Here is an 18,767-nt window from a genome sequence, read left to right as displayed (position 1 = left end):
TGCCCTGACACACGCTGTCGATCAATGTTTGGCCGTCTGCAAGTGTCTGTCTCTTAGTTTTTGCAGTGTGTCCCGCACCGTCGGCTCTAGTCGCCCCTTATTGTTAGCAGTCCCTGCAACATTAGAAGTCTCAGTCTCTATATCGCAACAGGGTGAAACCTGACCCAGACAAGATCTTGGCTGTACAACCCACCAGCGCCATGCCACAGCCACCAGTATGACGCAGGAGGGAGCGACAGCGACAGCGACAGCGACCAGCGTCTCACACCAATGATTGGGATGAACAAGACAGGCCCATTTGCCGCCAGTGCAGACAAGCAGGTCACTTTGTTGAGTTTGTGGGAGGCCAGCTGCCTCTCAGCTGGCTTTAAACTAGCCAAATCTCTTCTCTTCCGTATATCAGCAATTTAGGCCCTCCCTTCCACTGCTGATTGGATGCAGGGGCTTGGTCTAGCGCTCTCATAGGCTGATATGACTTTCAATAAACAAAAGACAGAGCTGCAAAGGTGCAGGTAATCTGTAATCATCTGTCACGTATACGGCAGGAAGTCACATTTTAACTCTAATAGCATGCTATAAAATCAAAACAATAAAACACTAATAAATAAAAGAGTATGAAAGCATGCATAGCAATTCACAATACATGAATAACCATAAAATCAACACTTGCGCTTGTGAAATTTCAGCTTTTATGTCGGTGTCAGAGACAGTGGAGGCCATCAATGAAAGAAATCCCTCTGATTGTCAGTTCAGCTCAGTGCACGAGCAGAGAAATGGAAGTTAGGAAAGCAAGCAAACAGCTGAAGTCAAAAGGGTGTGAGATTGTTATATTTGGTATGAAGCACTAGCTCACCAGAGACTCTAGCCTCGTTTCCACCGAGCTGTACGGTATAGTTCGGTACGTTTTTTTCCCCGTTTCCACAGTGAAAAGTTGTGGATGGTACCAATGGAACGTTCCGTACCGTCCCCATGTTTGGTCCCCCCTCTGTTGGGGTACCTAGCACACAGATCTGGTACTAAAAGGTGGAGCTGTGAACACTGCAGTCTGATTGGTCAGTAGAGGACGGTCACTCTGCTCAGGGCTGAGTTGTGTCTGGTTTTGAGGCTCATGTAACCACTGTTCATACTGTGGAGAGTTTTATTAGTAAACTGTAACTATAAAATGAAAGGATGTTTTGCTGCCTCTCACAGCAGCTGGAGTCTGAGAAAAAATAACTTCATTCACTGGGCCGACTGCCGGCAACTTTTAAGGTGGAACGTTAACTTGTAATGTTACTCAATGCATGAGTTGATGACGTGAATCCATCAGCACACCTTAAATTTCACTGTGACAACTTTGACCATCACTTTAGTTTTTATATGACACACACTTTTAGTAATGACTTTAAAAATATAGATTCATTTGGAGCGGATTATGTGAAGGTCATATATTCTAATCCTCACTTCCTGTGGGCTATCTGAATACAGTTTTAAAGAATACCATAATTCAGGTGTGTGTGTGTGTGTGTGTGTGCATGTATTGTGTGCTGTGTGTGTTGTACCTCTAGTCTTTATGAAAGTGATAAATGGGAGGCCAGTTGGCTTTAATGGGTAGTCGGGCCAGCTGTACGAACTCCTCCTCGCTTGCATCCTCTGGCAAACACAATTAGTCACATTGATCAAGTGAGCAGCAGAACAATGGGTAATACCCCGCTGGAACCACTTCTGTGGTTTAGTCACCACCTTCGCCGCCCAGACCGGTCGGACGTGATGGATAGGCAACATACAGGAAGCTGGGCGAATGAATCCTTTGATCTCACATCACAAATAAGTTCATTGTTAAAAGAAGGAAAGGGAAGATATGAGAGACTAGACTTTGCTGCGCTGCACTCTGCATGGTTTGGTTTTAAAAGTGCGGAAACCGAATGTAAAGCAGAATGTATCAGATGACTGTGTAGTGTTTAGTGACTGCAAATGTAAATGATGACATGTGTCCTTAGTTGAGAGAGAGACAGCTGTATTTGTCATACCATACAAGTGGAGGGGGGTAGATGCCACTTTGTCTCTGTCGTCATGCTGCTGACTGTTGTGGTCTCTTTTTAACATGTTCAATTCCTCACAGATGTGGTGTTCACTTTTAAGGCATATTCCCTATCATGGCCATTAAACCCATGTAATGGTGCCAAGATGTTCCCGGAGACAGGAGGCGTATGAAATAAAAAGCCTGCTGTGCTCCAAAGGATCATTCTCAACACTGAAGAGAAACACTTCAAGTATGTATTTTGCCTTTTTGCAATAGCACAAACCACACGCTGCACATACAGCAACATAAAGCTGTTAAAGTTTGTGGAGCTGCTCCCATGAAGGAAACCTCAGCGGTGTGACAAATAGCTTGTGGGAATACAAGACATTGCAAGCAAAGTTGAAATAAAGATGTGATCTTTTAATCAGATATGTGCAACGTACAGTCTGAGGGAACACTGTAATTGGAGCAGTTTTTCCTGTTTTTAACAAGCCTCTCTTTTCAACTGGGAGTAATGGAGAACGTCTGGATGCATTTGCAGGGTTCCTCTGTTTTCATTGCATTCCTGCTGAGACAATCTTGCACAGTCTATAGCAGGCAGACCATATATTTTTCAAACAGCCACACTCGTAAAAAGACAAAAAAGGCATGGGTCCTAATCCACACTTTTAATGAGCGAAAACGGAAGTAATGACATGCAGGGAATAATCTGTCTTCTCTCTGCTCCGCCAACTGACACCAATAACCCGTGGCCGGCCTAATGCCCCGGTTGTGACACGTTGTGTAATAGGGAAGGAGGACTTCTCCTGGGATTCTCTCCCACAGGCAATTATTAAGAATGATGACACTTTAACAATCGCTGGATCAGAGCGCTCAACTTTGTCATCATGAGTGAATCCTATTATGCGGCGGCATAATGGTCGTCTGTGAAAATAGAAAGACAATGGGTATCACAAGGCATCTTTCTGCGCAGGAAAACAAAGCTCATTTGAGGCGTCTTGCCATCCGAGCCGCCCTTTGTGTGAGCGTACGAGCCTCAATTGTTTTCTCCTCTGCAAGTAAATGCCCGGCTTAATGTGGTCCTGTGGCTCAGAGATATGATACCTACAGCTCGGTCCAAATATTATGAATACATTCACCTCTGATTACACATGAGCTAAATGACTATACAGACATCACAACTTTCTGAAGCTTTATTTTGTCTTTACACATGCAGTAAAATGTCTCCATGTTATAAACATTTCTGGATCGCTATCAGAGGAGTTTGGAGAACATCTTGATAGGATGAAGATGCTGCTTTGGCTTCGAACAATGGGAGGCTGTTTCAGTTAACTCCAGGCCTCCTCCCTCCCCGTTCCAAATACCTAGATAGCTAGCAATTTAGGCAATAAACACTTTGAGGGATGGCAGCATGCCGTCCTCTCTCGCTGTCTGTGTTTGTCTCACTTTGTAGCATCATAAGGCCACAGAGGATTGCTTTTGTCATGTAGCCATTTTGGAAAACAGGGACGACACATGTGACACTTGAGAAAAGAAGGCTAGTGTGTTTTGTTTGGAACTCATGCAGGTTATAATTGATTCAATTTAAACATGCGTGTAAAATGTAAGGTTTGAGAAACAGACGTATTGATATACACCTCTGGATTTCAGTGGTATTTCTCTTAGGAAACAACACTTTTTCACAGCATAACCTGAACTGCAGGAACATAGACGGTACAGAAAAACCAAAAGGTGAAGAGCATTTTCTTTCTTAACTGATCAAACTGCTGAATGAAACAATGTAGCTGGTGTTACAGAATCATCTGTATCTTATCACTGAGAAGAAGAAAAAATCCCCTAAACAGAAAAACGTGGAGAGCCAGAGTTTTCTCTCAGAGAGCCTCCACAGCGGCTGTTGTCTTTAAGGAGGGAGGGGAGATTGCTTTCAGCAGCCTCAGCCCAGGACTGGTTCTCATCATTTTGACAATAAAACTCAAGCAGTTGAAACAAAGCAACGGTTCATGAGAAAAAAAATGAGGGGGCTAGGAGATTTCCGCTGGTCTGCACCGAATTGTCTCCCCTTCAAATCCGACAGCCAAAGAGGAGCAGAGTGGTGACTTTAGGGGAAAAGCTTTGGAGGCTTAATTCCTCTCTGGCACCCTGGGGCCGGAGGACGCAGAGACCAAAGGGCTTGAAATGGTTCAAAGAAGAATGAGTGATTGTGCTTTGAATTCCCAGAGGTTTGTTTTTGTAGTGTCGGGGTTTTATTGCAGCATTTTGTTGCTTTTCTACAAGCTGAATATGAGATCGCTCTGCTGATTAAAAACAATACCTAGCTGACTTTAGGCACTTGCTGTTGCTTTCATATGGACACAAGGAGCAGGTGTGATTTTAAGACGTCACTTATTAAACTCCCTGTACAACATTCACGTCCGTTTAGCTCAAGAGAGCAAACAAATCCAGGATATTCTGTACTAAAAGAGCGCGTTTGTTGTGTAAAGAGGAAAAATGGGCAGTGCATGCTTTAGACAACAAGGCTGAAAGATAATTAACACTATTGTATGTATATATTTACAGAAAAATCTGTACACTTTTTACATGTCACTACTGATAAATGCATTGGAAAAGAGTCATAAGAAAAAACACCAGAGGTGATTGTCCTCTCACACGTCAGCACTAGTGGAGACCTGTGATAACCTGGGGTCAGAGTCAATCTCGAAGCGGTAGTGGTAGCCCTCCCACACCTCCCTGCAGGCGTCCCGCAAGTCATAGATGCGCTTCTTGATGCCCTTGCGGTTGAGATAAAGTACAAACAGGAAGATGAGCCCCACGAAGCCCAGGACGATACCCAAGAAGACGTAAGAGGTCTGCAAAGCAAGGTCAGCCCCTGCACCGCTCTGATGGCATCCCAGAGTCAACGTGCCCACAGCCAGCATGGATGTGTTTCTCATGCTGGCCGGGAACGCACACACGAGGCCCTCAGCATCACTTATGCGTCCCTGTGATCTGTTGAGCCACAGAGCAAATGGTTCGATTCCACACGTGCATGTAAACGGGTTTTCCCCCAGCTGAAGAACAGCACCAGGCAGGGAGTCCAGCTCTCGTAGGCCCTCCTCGGGGATCGTCTTCAGGGCGTTCAGGGTCAGATCGAGCTCCTCCAGGTGCTCCAAACCCGAGAAGGTGTTGTTGTGAATGGCCACCAGGGAGTTGTTGGAAAGCAGGAGGCGCCGCAGGCTGGTCAGGTGGGAAAAGATGCGTGAGGGTAAATAGATGAGGCCGTTGTGAGAGAGGTCCAGCCCCTTCAGGGTCCCCAGGGAGCTCCAGCGGAGAGAGGTGGCCAAGTCCATCACTGACGAGTGGTTGTAGAGGGCTCGGCTCAGGTTGAGTTCCCGCAGAGACTGGTTCTGCACGGTGAAGGCCTCGGGGTGGATGAGTGCCAGCTGGTTGTTGCTCAGATCCAGGGAGCGGAGGCTGCGGAGTTCGGCAAAGGTGTGGGATTCCACCTCGGAGATTCTGGATGTGAGAGGACAGAGATGTCGTTCACGCTTTTTCACAAGAGCAAGAAAGTGGAAAAGAAGAACTGATGCTTTCAGACATAAAAGCAGAACTGATTTATGTTGAGAGAATTTAAATAAAATGTGATGTGATTGTCATTTTACCACAAAGCTCCCTTTTCAAGTGTCACTTGACCAAAATTATAAAATCTTGGCTGCTATGTTTCAGCGACAATCAGGACTGATGACTTAAATACAGTATTTTGCTCTGAGACAAACTGCTCTGTCCTAAAGAAATATTTGTTTTCTGTTCTCCAAGCTTTGCATCACAAAGTCATGTTTATCATGAATGACAGAAAGGCAGGAGAGTCTTACCTGTTATTGCTCAGAGACAGGTTGGTCACATTCCCCAGCCCTTTAAAAGACTCCGGACCGATCCGCCCGATCTGATTCCCAGTTATGAACAGATTCCTGGTGTATCCGGGGATCCCAGTCGGGATACTCCGCAGGTCTCTGGAGACGCACTTCACGGTGTGAGCCGCCTCTGAGCACTCGCAGCGCGGAGGGCACGGCGCGTAAACGGAGCCGAGCAGCGCGCAAAAAACAATGCGCTGCGCCAAATGCAGCATGTTGGGGAGAGAAAAGTGTGCGGTCCGAGAGCAGAGAGAGAAACACAGGGAGGAAAATGCTGAAATGAAACGATCAGCTCCTCCAAGACATCATTATCATCTGTTGTCCCGGCTGGGAATGCGCCTCAACTTTGCATCTCTGCAGAAAGTGTGGCGGAGAGGGAGGGTCTGATTTCCATGAGAACAAAACTGTGGGTCGTGCTGATCAGAGGGGGTGTTTGATCCTTTTGCCGTGGCAAAGCGGGGCGTCGCTTCTTCTCCAACAATGAAGTTAAAAGGACCATCGCCTGGTGCGATGATATGCGGGGAGGGGCTTCTCTCCTGCTCGTACCCTGTCCGGATCCACGAGATCTTCCTCTCAGGCTCGAGTAGACGCTGCTGGCATGACAGAGGAGGAGAAAGTGGTTCAGCTCTCAGCTCCCTGTCTACTCAGATTTACCATTTCGCGCGTTGCGGCCACATATAATCATGTGGCGTCAGTGTCATTGGCCAGAATTGCAGTCCCTTCACTCCAAAATGTGGGCATGGAAATCTGGACATTTATGATTGTACTAAAAACATGAAAAATATTGCAAGAAAATCTAATTTAGTGAAAATGACTTGGGGCAGAATTTAGTGCCCATGTGTCCTCTCTGTATATCTTGTCAGGAATCATTATTCTTTTTCACTCTAATCTTGTTTTAAAGAGGTTTTTTAATATATGCTATTAGGTGCAATAACTTCCCTGTTAACTAGCTGGTGAATGTGATGTCCCTGGTCATTCCCACCTACCCAGGTGGTATGGTAAACGTGGGGGAGGGGTGTTTAGGGGCCAGACACAAGCCTTTGATCCCCCTTTTCTTGAATGCCATGATGCTCTGCAGGATAATAGCCACTGAGTGGGACTTGTAGCCACTTGATAGCTGCGTATCAAAGCCTTCTCTAATGTTGATTCTGACAGCTTATAATGATTATTACAGGAATCACTTCACAGTGTATTTATAGAAACTTGAGGAGAAGGAGGGGACTTTGCCTTTCATGGCTCGGAGCGCCGTGATTCCAAACATCATCCCTCCTGCTGTCAGCACTGACGAAACACAGTTGTCATAATTCAGTGATTGAAATCCAGAGGAAGAAAAGAAAACTCGCAAATTTCTACAATAATAGACATCTTTATTGGTATTATAGCTGTAAGTCATAAACACATTCAGAGTTCACACAGTCACTTGCAGAGGAGTCTTAAAATTCCCCATGGTCTATATGATCTGCAGCATAAAAGATATTTTGGGGATTAGAGAAACAAAAGAGGGTTTTGAAATTGCTGACTGGTATAAGTATATATGGATAGTGGCACTAATAATAGCATCCCAACTGTCTTTTGTCAGCGGACTGAATCGCTGGGACCACAGGTCTCCACATTCCTGGACCTGGCTCTTGGATACAACAAGGCACCGCAGCAGGCAACATCTAAAACCATTCAAATCATCTCCACTGAATATTGCATTCTTGCACATGCACTCCAATAAAGGACCGGCGGACTATTTATCGTCACAAGTTCTATCTTTCCTCCTAAAATATACACATATATTTATATGTCAAAAGCAGCAATAATGACAATGTTGTGAGTTTCAAGTCATTCATTCATTGCCTCTCGCAGCTCAGAGTGTAATGAATGAGCTGTTTGACTAAAGAAAACAAGTTACGGATTCAAGCACAGTTTGTCTCCCATTTCCTGTCATTTAGCGCAATTACAGAGAACCAAAGGGGTTTTCATGTTTCTGTTTTTCTCTATAGGTATTTTCCACAGCCACGTTCACTAAGTTTGGACAGAGACGTGAAACGTAGCTGCAGTTTAATGAGCATATTTCTTTTTTAAACACATGCTACTTTTAGTAACATCACTCTCAAGTCAAATTCCCAACAATTTAAAATGTAAATATTTGAGACTCTGGGGCGTAAAGTTGTACGTACATAAAGGCAATTACCTCTTCACAGCAGTGACATGGCTTTAGGAAACAGTCGTGGAGCGTCACAGTAAAAAGGTTGGAAATATTCCCAAAACAATGTTTTTATTTACAATAATGTTCAAACTGACGGCACGTTCTCCATCTCTTCCTCCTTCCTCGTTTAATGCTTTAACAAAATGACTCTGCAGCTCTAATCTACATAAAGTGTAGCTACACACGGAACGGTACAGGCTATTGCATCAAATCAACGTTAACTTAAGCAGGCCTGTTATAGTCTAATTTATTATTAATCCTTGCTAAGGCTTGAACGAGTTTAAGAGAAAGATATGGAGTAATAAATATAGAAATCAATAACTAGGCAGCTGGCTGCAACGCAATGCAGCTGACTATTAATCAAGAAGCCACAGTATATGTCAAACATGAACGTCTCTCTCAAACTTTCTTGCACGCATGCAACACACACATGCTGGCATGCAATCACATGCTCTCTCTGATCACTGCTGTGTGCATGACTAACACACACATGCGATCACGCACTCATCCAGGCACAGATCTGCTTCACTGCCCGAGCAGAGATGATATGCAGAGGTGGAGTAGAGAAATAAAAAAATTGTAAATTATTCAAAGAATAAATCTGTTGAGTGAGTGATCACGTTTGCAAAATATATAAAGAGCACCTGGTGTACAGTACAATGTGTGATCAAATATTTACAGGCAACATGGGTAAAATACACACAAGAGGCCACAGAATATCTGCTTTCAAGAAGCCGAGTGAGGAGAGCAAAGTCTAGAAAACTGGCACTGTGTTAGCCCTAACATTCAACCCTAAAAAATAAAATAAATTGTAATTTATAACAACACACTAACATGACATCTACTTTGGATTATTGCAGGATGTTGGCCGGTATATATCAAAGCTTTGTGAAACAGTGCTGACATTTTGCAATGACCTTCAAATCTGATCTGCAGAGGTGGAAAACAGCAGGAGTGACGCTGGTCAGGCGCTGAGGGAAATGGGGATATTCAGCAGGGGTTGGTGAGTGTGAAAACCTGAGGATCCTGGCTACCTGCTGCTTCTGGCAGCACCGCGGACAAAGAGAGGGCTCAACACTTTTTTCTATTTGATTGCAAACAATGAGGGGATTTGAATCTACTCATGATAGCCATGGCAACGGATTTCGAGTGCCAACCATCATGTGGATTTAACTTCTTTTTTAAAGTGTCAAAAATAACTACAAAAATCAAAAATACAATATTTAAGGGATCTGTGAGCGAGGTCACTTTTAGGCACTGACTCCTGCTTCTTCACATTAAGTCAGAATTTGTGATGAAAAGCAAAAGATTAAAGCAGGCGTCATAACTCCGACAACAACACGCCTTTCATTCGATAAATTTGGAGTCACCAATGAGCTGTTCCGCTAAAGAACGAGTTCAAGGACACAGTTTGAGTTGGTCTCCCATTCTCCTACATTTGGCACTGGTATAGAAAACCAAAAGGAGCTTAACTATTCTGTTGGTTTCTCTAGGTATTTTCCACAGCCACATTCACTGAGGTTGCTACAATCGTTGCATTGATGATCTGCAGTTAAAGGTATGAAAACATTTATCGTAAACCTATTTAAAGTAGTACCATGAGGTGATACGTGGAATGCATGTACAACATATCTCTGAGAAAATATTTCTTTTTAGAAGATGCGGACGTTTTGATATCGTACAAGTAAGAAAATGCACAAAAATATAAACTGCTCTGGCGTGTTTAGCTTTAAGTCGCAGTGCTATAGACGAGCTACATTAGATCAAGCATGAGATGCAATAAAGTCCCTAAAAAGGCATCTAATTGATTTAGCATGTTTGCCCTCCCCAGTATAAAAATGGCATTCTGGAAGCACTGAATCATGGGATTACACTCCCAGTCCAAAACAAAGTAATATCATCAGAATCTGAAAGCAAGGCATGAATGTTTTCCCTCCGTGAATTCGACTATGTATGTTCCTCGACTCAACTATCAACACAGGTACACGACGTCTACGCTGTGCAGGTGCCGATGGCTTAAACCTGCTGTTAGGCTTTCGGTAATCATAATCCATTAAGTGTTTGACTGGTTCTGGTAGTTGTGGTGTATGTGGGGTGCTCAGTCACTTCCCTCTAAATAAATGACTGAATATAAATGAATTTCTGTCACTTGGTCGTTCCAGTTTCACCACTGGAGTTACGCCACTAACAGGCCGCCTGCTCCCCACAAACCAAGCATGTGTTGGTATACATGTGTTGGACATTCCTGTTCAACAATCTCCCCTCGGAGGTGAGTAGTCTTTAGCTCCTCGATCGCGTCTGCACGACACCGTGTGATGCCCCCCTTGTTGTCTAAAAGGTCAACCCTACATCCGACCTGCAGGGGTTCCACTGTGTCTTTAACCTGCCTCCCAGGTCACCGCAGGTTGAGGGCCAGGGCCACTGTGAGGATGATGCCCATCAGCATCAGGAAAGGCAGCCAGGTCTTCAGAAAGCCTGCACAGCTGGGGAGAGGAGAGACAGATGAGTGAAGGAGGTGATGACATGCATGTAGTCCTGATGACACCCTGCACCAATAACCCTCCACATCCACTTGCTGTTACCGTGACATCACCAGGCTACATCCACACTTTTCTGGCATTTTGGAGCCCCTAAAATGGAGACTGTTGAAAACTCTGCTGACCCTGTTTTAGTTTGAAAACTCCATGGTTGAGTTTTAAACTGGACGGCGGAAACAGATACTTCTGAAGTGATGACACAGACACCCATGATTGCTTCCAGACTGGGCCTTATCAGTCACGCCAAGACAAGCCAAAACATTATAGCTAAGTCTACATACCTTTTGGGATTTAATCCTTTTCATGTGGGTAACAAAACTACTTTCCATTGCAAAGGCTTCCTCTGGTGATGGGTTATGCTTTTGCAATGCTGCCATAATTGTTTTGCGACAACTCCCAATCTGTTTTCCACCACCTTGACAGCTTTATACTCATGTCTTACTTTCAGTAACAGTTCCACCTCTTCGTCAGTCCAAGCAAATAAACCTCTGGTCTTACTTTTGGCCACCTCCATAGTATATTCTCCAAGTGGCTACAGAGGTAAGTGACTACAGTGACTTCAATTGTCTTCTCTAATCAACTTCTTACTTCTCAACACACATCAGAGAGCCACTGGGATGTGCAGTCCCTTCCTCTAACACTACTATACCACTAAAGCCTCCTGGAGAAATGTCCTATATACACTCTTACTACCTCCCTAGAATCAGGGCTCTCTCTCTCGTGTCCTGAGACACAACAGGTTCAAGGCATACCAGTAAAATCATGTCCGAGCCCCTGGGATCGCAGCGAGAAACCTCGTTCACAAGCTCCAGCCCTACTTCTTGTGGTGTCTTTGAAGAGAGCAGCTGGAGATTATAGGGTAGCAGCAGCAGCTTATCCCTGCATTAGCCAAATAATGTTGCTGCTAAACATTTTTGTTGCACCTACATTAGTCTAACATACTGTATGCACAATGTAAAATGAATGCTATGTGAGAAATGTACTTTACAGTGTAGCCTGATATTTGAAGGACACTGAGAGATTTTTCGTTGTGTCGGCTCTACTCAGGCATGATGGATTTCATATCAAACCACGACTACAACTGCTGATTCAATGCAGTCATTTGTGTCTTGTGTCTGAAAGTCGACAACACAGAGACAAGAGCAGGCACCTTCCTGGTGAAGCTCTGCCAGGCCTGTACGGCAGCCATCTTCCCTTCGTGCTCGGTTCAGGGGCTTCAGCAGGTGCAACACCTGTTCAGTTGGACTAAGATCAGGTGCCAGTCGAGAACATTTCCTGCTGCACTGTCCAAAAACTGGAGGACTATTCCCACCCCGTTTACCCACTATGAATGTGACCACCTTGAAACACCCTTTAGCTTCAGAGGTATCAGTCACCATTTGATGTCTTCTACTTCCCCCTTCGCTACTAAAGACCCAATTTTGCCTATTTTTGGGGGGGGGGGGGCAGAGAATCTTTAGGGGGAGACAGTAAGTCAGCAGTGTATGCCACATAAAAGTGGTATACATCAATAAAAGCTGGCAACCTACAGACTGATTTGTGAGAAACAGCATGGTTTTTGCCCCTAACTGCACGGGACTACCATAAAGTGGACATAACTGTAAGAGGGAGACTCGTGGGTACCTGTAGAACCCTTTTTTATTTAGATATCTTGAGCTGAGAGGTCAAGGAACCCCTTTAAAAAAGGCCATGCCAGTGTTTCCCTCGCCAAAATTTAGCCTAACTTTGGAGCATTATTTAACCTCCTTCCTGACAAGCTAGCACGACATGGCTGGCACCATTAGATTCCTTAGTTCCTTCACTCCTGCCCTCTACAGCCTCGCAAAGACAGTGAAGTCAGTTGGCACCCTAGCGGAGAGGAAGAAGTTAAATCCACTGAGCTAAATTATCGCTATAACAATGAAAAACATATCAGTGTCCTAATACTGCCTCATGTTTCTATATGAGAAACTATTCAAAATGATTCCTTTTAATGTCTCACATGAGACTCTGCGCTGTAAGTCAGTCACGTATTTGTATATCAAATCCAGCTCTGGGACTCACAGACTTGTGCAGAGCAACATGCAGAATTAAAGCTGTTATGTAACTCTATCATGTTTTTAAATGAAGGTTAATGTAACCTATTAATAGCCTTGTGAGGTCACGCATTGACAATGGCAAATGAGTCGACTCAAAACAGAGCTCATGTAATCTTACACCATATTTATATTTTCACACACTGAGATTAACGGTATAATACCTGTGGCCTTTTCACTACCTCACTGGACCATGAGTTTATTTTCTGTATCATGTATCAGTTTAACACCAGCAGCAAACTCTTATTTCCAAAGACTGGAGACGTGTCACCGCTTCTTACCTGACGTGTTTTCCATGGATCAGAGCGAGGAGGCAGAGTTTGACCATGTTCCACGAGGTGCTGTTTTCATACCGCATCAGATTCAGAGCCATGGCAACATGCGAGTGACAGTTGTCACAACACAGGTTGTGCTTTGGGGAAAAGAAAAATACGAATCATTGCTGTTGTTTTCACTTTTACGGAGTAATTTCTCAATTATGGGATCAATAAAGGTGTATCTTATCTTATCTTATCTTATCTTAAATAAAAGACTCATCTACAAGACCACTTATTTACCATCCGGTGCTTATACTCCTCTGAAGCATCGTGCACCGCTGTGTCCCAGGCGTTGGAGCCACTGGCGTAGACTTTGCTAACATCCAGCATCCAGTACCTACAGTCAGAGAGAGAATCTAACTATCGTTGTGTTGGACAGATATTTCTCTGTAGCATTATGTGTAATCACAACAACCCGAATATTTTCAATCACTTACTTTGTTGGTCTTCCAAAAGCCATGTTGTCTTCCTGCAAAAAACAAGCAGAAAATATTTATTGCTATTTATCATTTCAAAAAAGATCACGTGATCATCTGTGTGCTCATGTTTCTTTAATTCAGCTGAGGAATTCAGCAGTGACACACTTTTGGGTTCTTTGGGAACCGGAATACGTAATTTAGATGGTTTAGCATTACAAATTCAGGAAATGTGCCTCACATCCTGTTTGTATCCACCAACAACTTTGTTTGTGCGCAACGCAAATGGGTCCAAGAACCTATTAGGCTGCGGTCAGACAGTCAACAACACTGCCTGGAGAAATGAAGCCCTCTCATTCATGAGAAAGGGATCGCTGCTTTGATACAGCAGGTGTATCTGATGCAAACACAGGAGGCATCGGCAAAACAACGCAAGCACCACAACATCTTGCAAGAAGCTGTGCAAGCGCACCTTCCTGCCAGATTATTTTGTATCATGAATGAAGTCTTTAAACTGTTTATCTTGAGAATGTTGTGACGTGAGATAAAGTGATTGAGGCCACAATAACTCTCCAGAGTTTAAAATCCTCAGAGACCACTGTGCAGTGTTTTTGTGTCTGATAGGCTTTCAATCTCATGGACATTCCTGGATCATATTTCATATTATCTCACTGGTACCTGAAGCAACACGCTCCCACCAATGAAGCCCCTTGCAATTTTTTGTGTGTTAAGCCCCTTTCACTCTTGCACTGCAAACTTGAAATTGTCTGGAGGAGCAGTATGTGAGAACTCAAATGTCCAAATCAGTTGAATCAGGCATTAATCTGATTTTATCCTGCCAGGTCCCGAGTACAAAGTCTGTTTAATATCCAATTGAGCCCATGTGTGAACAGAGCAGGTCATTGTTCAAAGAATTCACAGCGAGTGAGTTGGTATGTTGATGACGTTTCTATCATAACGCTCATTCGAAACTAGGAGAAAACAAACATCCAAAGGTAAAGGTCATTTACATGAAAACAGCCACGAAAATGTCAAACTGAAGAGATGACGAGATTCGGGGAACTTCCGTCGGTAAGGGCCAACTCCAATATCATCAGACAATTTCAAGGACAAGAAGAGATTCGGTTGTTTATGACCAAATTAACCAGCTATGCGGCGTATTTCCAGTATTTGAGAATGCTTCGGACACAGACAGTCTCCTGCTGTATTCTACATGTGCGAAAGGGAAACTCCAGACATGATTCTCCAGACACTGTGTGGTCATATGAGTAAACGGCTTTAGCGTAGAGCCACTATACTGAACACTGAACTTTTGTTAATCTCAAATTACTCACTGAGACAAAGTAAGGTCCAGCAAAGTCCCGGATGACACCAGTGGAAGTGCAGATTCCCATGTGGCCGATGAATGGAAGCAGCCATCTGGACAAAAAAACAGCAACAACAAAAACATGCAAAGTTACTATTACAATTTAAAAGAAGCATTGCAATTATAACCTCCACAAAGATGAACACATTCCCAGATGCGAGTTTTCATCAGGTCCACACAAGACAGACAAAGACAGTCTAAGAGTCTTCTTAAGTGGGATATATGCAGCAACACTGCAGTTTGAGGTAGAAATAAATTACATGTGTAACATTACTTTGTTGTTGAAGAAAGAGTGGCAGTAACAGTCACTTAACTTTCCCAAAATTCAACCTGATTGTCCTCCAGTTTCTCTTCGCTATAAAAACAGTACAGTACATGATATTGGATTTTTTGCCAATTATATGTTATGTAACAACACATTTGACCCATTACCGATACCGATGTTTCCAATTTTTTCCCCACCTAATTTTAGTGATCATCAAGTCTCTGCTGTAGTTAATTAACATCATAGTATCCATGCATGCTCTTATCATGATGGCCCACCAGCAGATGGAGACATGAAATACAATGCTTTTCAACATATGTAATATTTGTGCAAAATAAGAAAAAAGATGTTGGCTGATTCTGATGACGTACCGTTATTATCGTGCACCCCTAGTCTGATTAGCTTCACCTGTATGCTCTGCTCGTAGGTGGTGGCTCAAATTCAAAATACTTTGGTGATATTTTAATATCGTCTTGGATTGTATTTTCTTTCTTTTTTCATGTGATGGATGTAATTTTGATGCGTGTTTAGTAATTTCTCATTATTGTGCAGGATGTTGTTTTTCTGAATACTTGTGGAGGTGTGTCACCTTCAAAATGGCCTCTCATTGTGATCGATTGCTGTCAGCCACCTGCATTCACTTAACAATCAGGACTGGGTGACACCCCCTACCAGGTTTATAAAATGTTTGCTTGCCTCCTGTCCACCCTCATGCACCCTAATTAAGATCTTAGCTTCCTAACAAGTCAGTGTTTTTAACTGTAAGCAGCCATGTTTCTTTGAATGAAGGCTGCTTCACTTAATTCAAGTGCATTTGTTCCCAAAGTTCATATTTTCTTCCCATGTGACCCTGACCCTTTTCTTCAAGAACAGTGAGAGTGTCATATAGTAAAGACAGTCCTGAGCACACCACTACCTCGTTCTCCATAACAAAAAGTATGCTGGCTGATTCTGATGGTCTATTTTAAAGCCACTATCGGCCATGACTAATGACGTGCTGATATTATTGTGCATCCCTAGCAAACAGCAGTCCTTAAATATTCATGTTTTGTAATTAAAATACACAGAGTCCTGAGTTACACAACTGTCAGCATTTTATCAATGGAAGAGAAAAGACAATATTAAGTTTCAAAAATACAGTAATTGCACAATTTGTAATTATATATTCAATACCCCCACCACAAAACATACACATTCACATACTTTTTCTAGAACCATTGTTCTAGAACTGGGTTGTCAAACATTTGGCCCGTGGACCAGCACCGGCCCGCCAAAGGATCCAATCAGGCCCACTAGATAACTAGACTAAAGCCTAGTTCACATTACACGATTTCACCGCGATTTTGACGTCGCAGAGGATCTTGAGAGCCACCTTGGGTCGGAGGTGAGTCGGCAGATAATCTATGATGACTCCTCGTGTGTGAACAAGCCTACGAGCAAGTCACCCCCTTGTCTGCAACTGGGACTGGATATATGGCATGCTAGAAAACTGGAGAAGTGTGACACGACTGACAAAGAGCATCAGCCAATGAGAGGCGGGATACGTCCCACGTCAGAACGCAGAAGGACGGAAGAAATGTGTGGAGGACAAGCCGGCAAGCAACAACAACAATGGCGGCGTCCACAGGATCACGGGGAGCATGTTGTGTTTGGACCCAGGCCCTGGAGAAAGATCTGATTCAACACTGGGAAGAATATCCATGCCTTTACGATGTGTCGTCTCCAAGTTAAAAAATGTAGTTTGGTGACATCATCGCGTTAGGGCTCGGTGGAGAAATCTTGTGGTGTGCACACACAGGTTGTAACGCAGTTGGCGAGACTCCCGCTGACAGAAACACACGTCGCCAGGTATGAACACTCAAAAGATTACGATAGTCTCTGTGACGCAAAATCAGGGTGAAAATCGTGTAATGTGAACTAGGCTTAAGAGGTTCCAGGTTTCAGGAGCAAGTTAAACAATGCCAACTTTGAGTAAAACTCTGCTTCTGAGGCTTTTTCACCCAGACAAGAATCCAGTTCTCTGATATAACGATGAATACTTAATGTGACCATGTTTAAAGATATTGAACACTGTGCAAAAAAGTCAATCAGCAGTGTTAGTTCAAAAGAATCTATCAGGACATGTATGAATAAATGAACATGTAATGAGAGTGAGAAGTAGGCTGATTAAATGTGGAATAACTGAGATATATTGTTGAAACTGCACTTATTTTTCTTAAGACATCTCAGGCTGTTCATCTGTTTTGTAAAAGGATGGACGTCTACAGAATGTACTGTAATTCTTTACACAAAAAAGGGGAAAATATTGGAGCTGATACTATTCAAAGGTTTCATTAATCTATGAGTTGACCCCCCTGTTCTATAACTATCATAAAAATAAAAGTCACAAGTATAATGCCAATACTTATGCGAGTATATAACTGTTTCAAAACAGTATGGGAATAACAAATAGTAATTTGGACATTACTACAAGAGCATTATAACTTCTGAAGCCAAGTAATTTGCACTTTGAGGAAAGTGAGTTTTAGCTTTCAAATGTTAAGTTTGTGAAACCGTCATTTGTGTTAACTTTGTGTTAAAAAGCTTTCTTATTTTTGCCTTATTATATATGCACCGATATTAATGTCCCCTTTTTGATTATAGTCATAATATGTACACATTTTGAATTCATACTCTGACTAACTAACTACAGCAGGGACGTGCTAATATACGTGACCCAGTGTGCCAAAATGTTTTAAGGAACCCAGCAACAGGATGGTATTGTACGTGTGCTAGCTAGCTAAGCTAATAAAGCTGTCACTTCATGTCCCGAGGTTTCGGTCAGCAGCCGACCTGCACGGTGGACGGCGGTAACTCACGATAACACGGGGATGGGTGTCCACACAATACAATAAGGGTAGCGACTGGTCTCTGGGTTAATTTTCTCAGACGCTATGTGGTAATTCTTCATGGTCTCCTTTTCAACAACATCCGCCATCACCAGCTGTGGAAAATGAACTTCATTTGTCCCACTTACAGCTGCGCCAAGGCACACGAATGCACGGAACAAGACCGGAAATCAAGTGATTCTGGCTTCAAAATAAAATGCACTACATGAGCGGTATCGTAAATAGTGGCTAAGTAGATTGACTCGCGCCGATATAAACACATTTCACATAAATAGTCGGTATTATTTCAACATCAGGGGAAATAGTAGCAAAAAATAGAGACTGGCGTGTTATATAATGAGCAAAACAATACATGGTGGTTAAATAAAGGTTTTATTTTGAAGGGAACAGTGTAAAGCTCTCCCTCTTATTCCTGCTAGCTTGATACTGTTGTCTGTCTTGGCAGCAGCAGCAACTTCCGGAATAGGTTCAAGACATCAAGAGGAACAATAGATCTGTCCAGTCAAACTTTAGTCAAACAACCCGGTTATTTTGTTTAAATCTGAGCCTATAGAGCAAAATATATGTATTTTATGTGCTCAACATTGATATAAAACTGAGGAAAGCAGCAAACTGTCATTGAAGAAAATAAAACTTGAGAACTTTGTGTGTTTATGCCTGGCAGGTTATATAATAAGATAAGATACACCAGATCAAAGGTCACAGTGACCTTGGACCACCAAAATGTAATCTGTTCATCGTTGAGTCTGACAAATTTTGGCAAATTTGAAATTCCCTCAAGGCCTTCTCGATATATCGCTTTCAAAAGAATGAGACAGAT

The 18,767-nt window shown here is 43.1% G+C and overlaps 2 protein-coding genes across 2 annotated transcripts; both read right to left on the bottom strand.

Moving 5' to 3' along the window:
• Window positions 1-4,289: 4,289 nt before the first annotated feature.
• tpbga (trophoblast glycoprotein a) lies at window positions 4,290-6,492 on the bottom strand. Its single transcript, XM_050034650.1, has 2 exons — window positions 5,851-6,492; window positions 4,290-5,494 (listed from the first exon to the last, which is right to left on the bottom strand). Exons 1-2 carry the CDS (start codon window positions 6,102-6,104, stop codon window positions 4,645-4,647), a joined length of 1,104 nt encoding a protein of 367 aa, XP_049890607.1. The 5' UTR covers window positions 6,105-6,492; the 3' UTR covers window positions 4,290-4,644.
• A 976-nt stretch (window positions 6,493-7,468) lies between these two features.
• On the bottom strand, window positions 7,469-18,076 carry tmem222b (transmembrane protein 222b). Its single transcript, XM_050034671.1, has 6 exons — window positions 17,918-18,076; window positions 14,763-14,847; window positions 13,450-13,481; window positions 13,253-13,349; window positions 12,977-13,107; window positions 7,469-10,566 (listed from the first exon to the last, which is right to left on the bottom strand). The coding sequence occupies exons 1-6, from the start codon at window positions 18,034-18,036 to the stop codon at window positions 10,479-10,481; spliced, it is 552 nt and encodes a 183-aa protein (XP_049890628.1). The 5' UTR covers window positions 18,037-18,076; the 3' UTR covers window positions 7,469-10,478.
• Between the last annotated feature and the right edge of the window lie 691 nt (window positions 18,077-18,767).

The sequence above is a fragment of the Epinephelus moara genome, chromosome 22 (assembly GCF_006386435.1).
Source record: "Epinephelus moara isolate mb chromosome 22, YSFRI_EMoa_1.0, whole genome shotgun sequence".
In the NCBI taxonomy this organism is placed as follows: Eukaryota; Metazoa; Chordata; class Actinopteri; order Perciformes; family Serranidae; genus Epinephelus; species Epinephelus moara.
Note: the sequence above shows the minus strand (reverse complement) of the source record. Positions and strands in the feature narration are given on the sequence as shown.

Excerpts from the sequence above, each read along its gene's own strand:
- tpbga (XM_050034650.1), bottom strand. The coding sequence starts at position 6,104 with ATGCTGCATTTGGCGCAGCGCATTGTTTTTTGCGCGCTGCTCGGCTCC. Across the intron at positions 5,495-5,850 it reads CTGTCTCTGAGCAATAACAG|AATCTCCGAGGTGGAATCCC; the intron begins GTAAGACTCTCC and ends TCTCACATCCAG.
- tmem222b (XM_050034671.1), bottom strand. The coding sequence starts at position 18,036 with ATGGCGGATGTTGTTGAAAAGGAGACCATGAAGAATTACCACATAGCG. Across the intron at positions 13,482-14,762 it reads CTGGACCTTACTTTGTCTCA|GAAGACAACATGGCTTTTGG; the intron begins GTGAGTAATTTG and ends TGTTTTTTGCAG. Across the intron at positions 13,350-13,449 it reads GCTTTTGGAAGACCAACAAA|GTACTGGATGCTGGATGTTA; the intron begins GTAAGTGATTGA and ends CTCTGACTGTAG.